Genomic DNA, 10551 nt, shown 5'->3' on the forward strand with positions numbered 1-10551 from the left:
AGGAGGGGTGGGTGGTGGGCGGTGGGCGGCGAGGGGAGATAAGCCCCAACACTATCTGACTGGCTCTCTCTCTCTCATCAAGGTGGGTTTCCACTGCACTGCGCGGAAATGTGGCCCATTAGAAGCTTATTTTAATATGAACTACTTCAAATATGTTTCCTTTTTTAAGAGAATGTAATCCTTATACTAGAAAAATTCAATTACATTCTCATTACTGCTTTTCTTTTAGTTTTTAAGCATTAAAGACACACTTCCTATCATCAGTAACCCAAGAAAGCTTTAGTTTCCATTCCTGCAATTGCTTAGAACACAACATTAGTTTGGCGAAAACTTAGCAAATTAAGTCCATTTCTTTCAGTGTACAGCCCAGTGTTTCCGTCACTATTTGACGTTTGTGGATGTTGTAGTACACAAGTCGATCCGGCGACTGCTCCGTGCTACGTGCCCGGCAAGTTGTCAAACAAGCCGTGGGCAAATACGAAGTGCCAGCCGGGGAGCACAGAGTGCCGGAGTACGGATTACGGAGAGTGCGGAGCGTGGAGTGTGGAGCATGGAGCTCCGTTGCCGGACTCCAAAGAGAGGAGACCACCGCGCTGCACTCGTCCGACTGTCAATTACAACTCTAAATATGTGTGCACACTCGACATTTGTCGCATTTGTTTGCATTTGCGCCTGCCTGCAATAAAATCCAACAACCGACATTCATCGCGCAAGAGTTATACGTTCTGGCATATGGGAATACACTGGAAAAAAAGGGGCAGAAAATGATCTCAGTAAGAATCAGAAAATATAAAACTGTTCATAGACCTGAAAGTGCCCATAAAAGACTTATTATAGAGTGTTCCTTTCTGAAAACTTATTCAATGTGATTGTGTATATTTTTCATAGTCCCAAATGACACCTGTTTTTTTCCGGTGTATTGCCCTTCGAGTGCGACTTCATATGCATGCTTCAGTTCTCTGTCGCAACGTGAGAGAACTCTGTGGAAGCGTAGAGCTCTGTGGAAATGGCCCCAACTCCCCGTCGGCAAAAGTGTCCCGTCCAATAAAATCTAATAACCACTTGGGGACACCGTTTGGGCACTCCCCTCCTCCACTTCTCCTATCGCCGGAGGAGTTCGGCGGCTCCAAGGGCCCAACAACTGCGGACGGCGGACCTTATAAGCAAGGTCTCTCTATTCACTTGCACGATTTTCGGCAGCTTTTCTTCTTCTGTATTATGACATTGGCACAAAGATGCGGCGGCGACTGCAGTTCCAGAAATTTAGTTTTCCTGCCTTTATGATCGTTTGTCGGTCGTCAAAGGGCCTCTACGGGTGGTGGGAGTACACAGGGGGGCGGGGGGGGTTGGAGACGAGGTGTCTAGGAGACAGCTGTGTGTGTTGCAAGTAGTTGGGGTATTTGGGGGTAGGCTTACGAAAGGAATTCGGGGAATTCACGAAATAAAGTAATCGCTTTAATGGCTGCTTCAAAATAGAAAACTTTTTAGTCCATTATAAAGAAAGTTTATTTTATACGCTAATTAGTATATTATAGTACAGTTATAAAAGCTTTAGTTAGCAACCAAGCTGAGGTACCTTAACTACCTTTGTGTGAGATAGAAAAAACATAGCGAACTGCACGTAAAGTGCCCCAACTGAAATGCGAAAACGTTTACGAGATGGCACCTAATTAGGCAGAAGAACGCCGCCAGAAATTTACGTTTCCTTCGGTTCTGGCGCATCTTTCACCTCTGCAAACTATACTTACGACTTTTCGAACACTCCAACGCCAGCGATTGGCCCAAAAAATGAGTAAAATGCGCTTTTCCTACACAGAAAAGAAAACTATTCAAAAAATATTAATACTTTTACAAATTAAAGTTTCCAATAATCACATATCTAAGAAATGCTTTTAAGATACTACTTATTTTGTGTGGAATATTACAAAAATGTGAAAAATTGAGTTTGCACTGAGCAAACACGGATTCGTTCCCATTGAGTTGCCGATGCGGCCGGGTCAGAATTATTGGCGTAGTTACGACCGGACGGACAGTCACATACATCAAATCATAAAGCAAATGGTGCCGACAAACTAACTGGCCGGAGCCAAAATGGCAGAGTGGCCAAATAACCAAATAGCCCAGGCCGACAGCCCACTGACATTTACATTCGCCCCAAAAAAGACAACGCCAGGGCAAATGAACAACCGATGGCCAAACAACCAAACAACCGAACAACCAAACCAAAGGAGTCCCAACAACCGACGACAACGAGAACGTTCCGCTTTTTTGCGTTGGTTCCGGGAAACGCAACAAAATTTCACAACGCACCCAAATGTTTCCCTTCCTCTCAACTTGGCCATCATCATCATCATCGGCAACATCCCCATCATCGTGCCCCCACTGCATCTCCAAAGCCCCAGGAAGACAACAACACCTTGACCAAAAGCAATAGCCAACTTCAAAGAATCTTCCAACGGCCACGCCTCGAACACTAGACAACAACATTGTTGGTTGCTGTTGTTGGTACACCGAAAGAAAAATAATTATTGTAACATTAATTGCAGAATGATTCGGATTACATGCTGTACATGATATAAGAAATAAGCATATTTAGTAAATACTCACATATTCATTTGAAAACTTTCGTTTAAACTTTGGTCTGTTTTTTTTATACTTTAGTTATTACTCCGCATTTCTTTCGGTGTAATGTTTCGTTGTCGCTTTTTGCTGTAAGTGTTGCAGATCGAAGGTGGAATGTTGCCGCGTTGTCGTTTGCCGTTGATGGGCTTATTAGAGTTAGTCAGAGTTGTTTCCTCTTTCATTTCTTTTTTTTTGCCTTTTTTTTATTTTTTTTTTTATTTATTTATTTTTTGTCTGGGGCGGTGCGGAAACCTCAAAGCGAATTTAGTGCGCTCCCGCCCCTTCCGCATCCGCCGCCCCCCCCTTTTCGGGGCTGTCCCCTCGCGTTTATGACGACAATGCGTTTGCTGTCATAATTATTAGTCAAACACAAACAATGAATTTCATAATTTTCCCATCAATACGGTCCAACAGCTCCAACGCTTTGGAGCTCAACGGTTTGGAGCGAGGTTCGTAAACTTCGAAAGCGTTCAAACATCCGCTCTTCCCGCACGCGCCGCTCGGGAAGAATGCCCAACTCTTGGCCGGAGGATGAGCTGGATACCACGACATGGCCTGGGGCTCTGGGCTACTCCCAAAGGGGAGGGGAGGGGCGGCACTCTGTGGAAATGAAGCCGTCGCGCATAAAGTGTGAAATTGCTGGCAATTCGCAGAGACGCTCCATTCTCGGCGTTTCTCAGTCTTTGGAGGCTGTTTAGAGCCTGGACTAATGGGAGATGCCAGTGCACTCAGAGAAAAAGCTGCAACTCAGCTCGTTGCATAATTATTACAGACCATAAGCCCTTTTGTACTTTGAAAGTAAGTGAATGCATCCGGGAAATATATACTCTCGAATCTGGTGATAGTATCATTCAAAACTGCTTGGAAATATGAAGTGAATACTTTTAAGAAATATTAATACATACTTTACTTTGGATATTTATATGTCATGCTACAGTAGCTGAATCATCTATCCAAATGTTAGTAGCTTCAAAAAATTTCTCTAAGTGTCGCTTGCACGCTTGTTCCATTGAATAGAACAATATCCGCGCAAATATTTGCAGAGAGCAGCAAGCAGGTCGTGTTTAAAATGTTTAACCACCCGGGGAGAAGTGTGGAGTAGGTAGGGAGAAGTGGGGAGTGGGGATGGGGCAGAGGAGCCGGCTGGCCACGGCAAACAAACCAGCACAGAGCCATCTGAGATCTGGTCAAGAATGGGACCCAAACTGGGACGCAGAGCTCGAACTCATCCATAATTGTTGTTTGATCGTTGTAATTGGTTTGGTTTTGGTGCAGCTGAAGCACAGGAAATGCAACAGCAACAGCAACAGTGGGGACTCCATAAAGACAACATTGCAGGCGGCTTTACATTGATCCGTTTAACGATTGACAAACGCGGCGATCTTTTCGGGAAGTCAGAGCTGAGAAGGGGGTAAGGGTAAAGGGGTGTGATGGCCATGGAAGGAAACCCGGTCGGCATTCGCTTTTGAACTGCACTGTATGTGTGTTGTGTCGTTATGGCCGCATCTTTTTGTAGTCGATAATAAAAATTGTAAACTTTGTGGCAGTCTGCAGCTGGAGCAAGAGCTGTTTGCTGGTGCTGGAGCTCCACCCTCGTTCTGGAATGGACAGCCCACTTTTCGCTGTAAAATCTCTTTCGAGCTCTTTCAGCGGACACGCCCGGAATTATCTGGATGTTTCTGTGTGGGAAATGGGGTGGCCCAATATCTCTCTATCTATATATCATGCACTTGTGGGTGGTCCTTGCGATCGATGAGATAGCGCCTGCTCCACTTGTCCAACAATTTGTACGACATTATTTGACTAGAAATGTGGAGCAGCCAGTGCAGGAAGTGGTGGGAAAATATAGGTATTTCTTTGTTTTAGCCACACTATTGTCGATCTTGTTTGTTGTCAAAGGCTTGTTGGGAAGTGGTGTTTGAAGGTGTGCACCTTAATGCTACATTAATTGCCCTTGTTGGCACTCGGGCGATAAACATCGGTACAAATATTTGATTTTAGTTCGCTACAAGTGTGTACATAGTGTAAGTACAAGAGTGGAATCGAAGTGGAGGAATGCTAGAAGGTAGAAAGGGTGAGAAAAACTTTTTAGAAAATTCTGGAAATTTTCAAGTGATGGATCTGGAACTGAAAAAGGAAACTCCGTACCTTTGGTAAATGGCTATAATAAGCATTTTCATGATTTTCTGTATTTTAAGACTTAAGATTGCATTAAATCCATAAGTTCAACTCAGCAATAAAAAGCCATGTGCATAATTTCCTTTAAGCTATTGTCTTTTATTCGATCGTAAATTAAGAGTCCACAATTTAACTTAATATCTATAGTTAATTTACGCAAAGTCAAACTTTCCTGCTAAGCTTACGTCACAAATATCCAAGGCTTAAACCGAATTAACTAAGACTAAACTTATACTAAACTAAATGCTGTTTAGTCGTACTAAGATTACGATTACGAAATGGAGGGATTCGTATTCATGAGAGCTGCAATTGAGATTTTCATTTATTGAGTGGGTATGGGTATCAAAGAGTGAGCAATCAGCTGAGGAAGATCAATCGCTGACGGCCACCAAATCTCTGGAGGATGCGGCAGTACTGGAGGAGCCCGTGGGCAAGCCCAATTCCGAGCTGGAACTGGAGCCGGAGCCAAACAGATCACTTAGGTTGCCACCCACCACACCGCCCACGCCGGCGGCCAGGTTATGCGTAAGGCTGTGGCGCCGCAAGTCGCAGTTCCGCCGGAAGACTTTGCCGCAGGAGGCGCAGTTGTACGGCTTGATGTCGGTGTGGGTGAGCAGGTGGGTCTTCAGATTGGAACGCTGGTTGAAGGAGCGGTTGCACACCGGACACTTGTGCGGTGACTCCTCCATGTGCAGGATCTTGTGGACAGCCAGCGTGCGCGACTGGCAGAATCCCTTGCCGCACTCTGCGCACTTGAAGGGCTTCTCCTTGGAGTGGATGTATCTGCGGATTACAAGAATGATTGGGAAGTCTAAATGAAATATTGGGACTCTAGTGTCGCTTAAAACAAACTCCAAGGCAAGGGAGCATTTCTTATTCTACAATGAGCTGGCTTATCCCCTATGTATAAGATAATGTAGAACCTACCTATGATCCCTCAGATGATCCTGCCTCCTGAAGGCCTTGCCGCAGATGTCGCAGGAGTAGGGCCTCTCGTCCGTGTGCGTTCTTTCGTGGATGAGCAGATTGTAGGACTTGGTGAACTGCCGGTTGCAGAACTTGCAGATAAACTGCTTCTTGGACCGCTGGGCAGCCGCTGCTGCCGCCGAGCTGCCCGCCTCCTCCAGCCCACCCACCGCACCTGCACCCACACCGCAGCCGGCCGCACCCGAAATGACACTCATCTTGTCCTGGTACATGGTGGCCTGCAGCGAGTGCAGAGCCGAGTCCGTTTCCGCCTGGCCAAAGGCCGAGGCATTGAACATGAAGCTGCCATAGCTGCTGTCCAGGTCGCCCGCCTCGAAGGACAGGGCATCCTCGCCATCGAGCAAGGGTAAGTCGCATTCCGCTGCCAGTTCGGCGGCTGTGGCGCAGTCCAGTGCCGCCTGTTGGTTGGCAGCAGCTGCTGCAGCAGCCGCAGCAGCCGCCACTGCAGCAGCAGCACTAACGGTGCCAATCGAGGGCAGAGGCAGACACTTGGAGGTGGCCGGTGTGCTGGTGGAGGCGCTGCTGCTGCTGCTGGGCGAGGATGTGGCAGCAGCTGATGCTGTTGCTGCCGTCAAGGGCGGTTCTCCCGAGGAGCTGGAGGAGCAGCTCGACTTGAGCTCTATATTGGCTATATCGATTAGCGAGGGCAAGGCGTTGTTCTCCGCTTCGCTGCTGCTGCTGTTGCAGGTGGTGGCGTTGTTGCTGTTGCTGCTGCTGTTGTTGCTGTTGGAAAAGCGGAACACATCCGATTTCCCGGTCAATCGCTGCAGCGCCAAATAGGATTCCAGTGCCTGGAGATTCAGGGCTGCTGCTGCCGCCGAATTAGCCGGCAGCAAGGCGGCCTGCTGCAGACTGCTGACCATGGTTCCTTGCAGCGAAAGAACGACCGCAGCAGCCGCTGCAAGATCGTTGGTTGCTGCAGCAGCCGTTGCTGTTGCAGCTGCCATGGCTGCGTTGCTGGTCTTACTGCCGATCGGCGATGTTGCAGCGTTGCACTTGCTAACGTTACCGTTGCCGTTGCAACTCTCGCTTTTCTTGTGCGCTGCTGTGGGTGTTGCTGCAACACTTGGCTTGTGGCTGCTGTTGCTGTTGCTGTGGTGCTTCGATGTTGCTGCGCTGCTGGCTGAAGCTGCTGCTGTTGTTGCGCCCGCCTTGAGATCGCCAAGCGACTCGGCAATATCGCTGGTGGCTGCCGGCGAGGCTGCTGCCTTGGCCGGCAAATCGCTGCAAGTTGCAGCTGCAGCTGCTGCAGCAGCAGCGGCACTCAAATGCTTAACTGCCTCCATAAAAAAGTCGAATCCACGCACACACTCAGCTGGATATCGGGATAAAGCCTCGGGGCTGCGATGTTGCCGTGGTGATTTTTTTGTGTTTTTTATTGTTTGGCGCACCTACGCAGGTTGAGAGGTTCGGAGCGCGTCCACATGAATATTAAAAACCACACGCCATCATAAATCACGTCTTAGTCACGCTTTCAAAAGTCATAAAAATCGAATTTGACGTCTGGCCAAAAACGCAAAACAACAAAGTGCAGCAGTCTCAGCCAAGTTAACTCAAATTGGCAGGCACGCTTTTTCGACTTTTTTCGTTTATTTTCGATTTTTTTCAACCGAAATAATATGGTAGTTCTGCTGGCTGGCACACGCGAACAATTTGGGAACCAGCGATCTTTAAAATGATCTTCTTTTACTATTAGTTAACTTCCGTTAAATCCAACTTCCGGTCTTAAGCCACACAGTAACACATACACACACACCCACACACGTGTTGAGCTAGGTATATACATATATACACGTATATATAATATTGTTTATTTTCTCTGATTCTGCCAGTTCTTCTTCTTCCCTTGACGTCGATCAGCCGTCGCTGCACACAATATTGGTAAAAGATCACGGAATAACTAAAAGTCCATTGCTCTGCGGACATATCGCGGACCTGCGCTCACTTGTTGATCGCCACATCTCTCTCGCCATTGGCGATCGCTCCCCGTGAGAGCGGATGAGAGCGTAGCCCACAAGATCGCACGCAAAAAGAGCGAGCGGAGAGCTGGAGAAATTCAGGTTGGCCAGGTGCAAACTCGTTTTGTCTGTGTATTTTGAGCACCTTTACTCCCGCTCTCACCCACACACACACGCACGCACTTAAATCGCAGGTAGAGCGAGAGCGCGTGCAAGGTGAGAAAGAGAGAACCGGTTTCTGCGGTTAATATGCCTGATTTTGATTTTGATTTTGAGTGGGTGTTTTGCCCGCCCTCTCTTTCCTTCCTGGTCGTGCCATCTCTTTCGCGCCCATCGTGCCAGCTCCCTCTGGTTTGATTATATTCGCTTATTTATATTATTTTTGCAAGTAGTTGTTTATGATTCTTCTAGGAAATTTCGCAAGCTTTGCCAAGTACTTTTAACCTTGGAAACTGTAGAATTTTGACGGATATTTATAGGTTTTAAATATAGATTTAGGCACAAGTAACCGCTGTAACCGGAATTATAAACTTGCCAATAAGAAGAAATCGCACCTTATAGCTATTTGTATAACTAAGTTAAACTAATCAATTATTACTTTGTCTAAGAAATATGGCATAGATCAGTGTTTTAGGATTTATTCTATCAAACACGAGTTAAGAAATCTGTTAAAGAACATCCCTTAATTCCCTAAAATCAAACGTGATCGGCGGGCATAAAAGGATTGCGATCGCCTGATAAGGAATCGTAAGCCAGCTGTTTTCTGGACATCTAAGGATACCGTGGAGTTCCTAGTAAGGAATATGGAACAAAGGCTTAATCTGTGAAATATTAACGATCTTAAAAGGCATCGGTTTAAAACACCTTGAGAGGGTTTCCTAGAAATTATTACACTTATAATCCCTATGCAGTAGTTGATATTTTTTCAAGTGCATCAACCTGCTAGCACTTGCAAATTGTGGCCATTAGTCAACGCGTTGATTTCTTCAGCCCCAAGCGCAGCCAGTTGATTGAAATGATTCTCCTCGCACGCCATCTCATCGCCGCAGAATTGCAATCGCCGTATGGCAGAAGAAAGAGCGAGAGAAGAATGCTGGCAGAAGAATCCAAAAAATACGCTGGCACAGCAAACCCAATCACAATTCGAATCACAGCCGCAATCATAGCTGAGACTTTTCAACTGTCAATTATTTCCTTATACTTTATGCAAAGCCTCCAGACGAGGAGAAGGCGAGAGGACTCGAGGATTTGAGGATTCAGTGGGGGGAACTCGGACTTAATGCGCTAAACGGCCCAAGTAAATGACCAATAATCATGGGAGCTGCCAGCTCTCCGGCTGCCGGTTGGTTGGCCGCTTGCTTGGTTGGCCACAAAATAAGCAGTGGAAAAAATGCAGCAGGAAAGAGCCAAGTCCCCAGCACCGGAGTGCAATTTATTTTTGCATTAAATTGCAATTTGGCCCGGGACTCGCAGTTTTCTACCATTTATACAGATATTATCGTGATTAATAATGCACAAACATGTCATACGCTCGTTTCGTGTGTGTTTGATTGGAGCGCATTAGGATCGCGGCATTTAATGATCCGGGAGTCTGGAATCTGCAGTCTGCAGTCTGCGTCTAAAGTCGCGAGTCGCGAATCTCCAGACTCCAGCGATCTTCAGTCCCACGGTAGCAATTATGTCGCTTAGTGCCCGGCTTACGGATGATGATGATCATCCAACGTCGCAAGGATGATGCAGATCCCTCGCTGGATGCCTGGTTGCTAGTTGGCTCATCCTGAATGGCGGCGCCATCAAAAGAGAGGCTGCAATCGCGATTGCGCGCATTCCAAGGCAAACTCCGTCGTATTGACACAAGCTTCCTTTAAATGAAAGCCCCGGCTTAATGTCGTTATATTTCGATAGTCGCGCTTTTAAATGCTCGTTTCCTGTGCCGCCTCGATCGGAGGTTCTCCTCTTCAGGGACACGATCATCGATGGCGGGGCTCCACTGCCAGGTCCCCAATCCCCAATCCCAAGTATCGTTGTCAGTCTCAAGGCAAATGGTACATGATTTCAAATTTCAAGTACCAGTTTACATAAAGATCGCACAGGCTTAAGCTAGCTGCACTGTGGAAAAGGGATTAAACTAAGGGTTTTGAACTAAGCCCTCTTAGGAGACAACTGCCTACTTATAAGCAGAATTTGTTTTTTTCAGTGCAAGGGAAAAGGAGAAACCAGTCCCTCCTGCTCCTGGCTGCCCTATCCTTGCCCTGCCTTTCGGTTCCTTTCCTGGGCCCAGCTGGGTTGGGCGATCCGAGGGAATGCCTCGAAGCCTCACAGCCATCTGTCACAAGGTCCCAGTTCCAGTCGAAGTCGAAGCCGAAGTCGCATCGCAGCCAAAGTGGAAGTCTCCATCTCCACATCCAACTCCACATCCAACTCCAACTCCATCTTCAGCTCCAGTCGAGTTGAATAAGAATGCGCTAAACTTGATTCCTTCGAAGCGAGCGCCGAGTGCGCATGCGTGGGCTGGAATTACATGATCACGATCAGCGATAAAACTTGATGTTGTACATAGCAGGCGACATGGGAGCGGGACGGGATCCGGATCAGTGCAAAAAATATGGAAGAGAGGTGCGGATCGGATCTGAGCGGAACAGGGAAGGGATCAGATCGATCCATCGCCCCATACAAAATGTCGCAAAAGTCGTACAAATCTACACGGAGCTGCAAGATCACAGCCAGGTTCACTCCAAGAGCCAGCTGGAACAACGGGACACCGACAAACGATCCCGGATGCACTTGAAGAAATCACAGGAAGTCC

General features: G+C 47.1%; 2 protein-coding genes and 1 long non-coding RNA gene across 3 annotated transcripts; 2 read left to right on the forward strand and 1 right to left on the reverse strand.

Annotated features, from left to right (window-relative positions):
- The first annotated feature begins 372 nt into the window (after nt 1–372).
- Nucleotides 373–2634, forward strand: LOC120320652. Its single transcript, XR_005560171.2, has 2 exons — nt 373–773; nt 889–2634. It is a non-coding gene; the product is annotated as an uncharacterized LOC120320652 (long non-coding RNA).
- Nucleotides 2635–2962: 328 nt separating this feature from the next.
- On the forward strand, nt 2963–3479 carry LOC26535304. The gene is given in 2 exon segments (XM_015199122.3): nt 2963–3058; nt 3060–3479. Coding segments are annotated over 2 exon segments (321 nt in total). The 5' UTR covers nt 2963–2998; the 3' UTR covers nt 3321–3479.
- A 1399-nt stretch (nt 3480–4878) lies between these two features.
- Nucleotides 4879–7688, reverse strand: LOC6526745 (protein sister of odd and bowel). The gene is made up of 2 exons (XM_002087812.3): nt 5728–7688; nt 4879–5583 (listed from the first exon to the last, which is right to left on the reverse strand). Exons 1-2 carry the CDS (start codon nt 7071–7073, stop codon nt 5172–5174), a joined length of 1758 nt encoding a protein of 585 aa, XP_002087848.1. The 5' UTR covers nt 7074–7688; the 3' UTR covers nt 4879–5171.
- Nucleotides 7689–10551: the final 2863 nt, after the last annotated feature.

This window comes from Drosophila yakuba, chromosome 2L (genome assembly GCF_016746365.2).
Source record: "Drosophila yakuba strain Tai18E2 chromosome 2L, Prin_Dyak_Tai18E2_2.1, whole genome shotgun sequence".
Classification (NCBI taxonomy): domain Eukaryota; kingdom Metazoa; phylum Arthropoda; class Insecta; order Diptera; family Drosophilidae; genus Drosophila; species Drosophila yakuba.

Excerpts from the sequence above, each read along its gene's own strand:
- LOC6526745 (XM_002087812.3), bottom strand. The coding sequence starts at position 7,073 with ATGGAGGCAGTTAAGCATTTGAGTGCCGCTGCTGCTGCAGCAGCTGCA. Across the intron at positions 5,584-5,727 it reads GATCATCTGAGGGATCATAG|ATACATCCACTCCAAGGAGA; the intron begins GTAGGTTCTACA and ends TGTAATCCGCAG.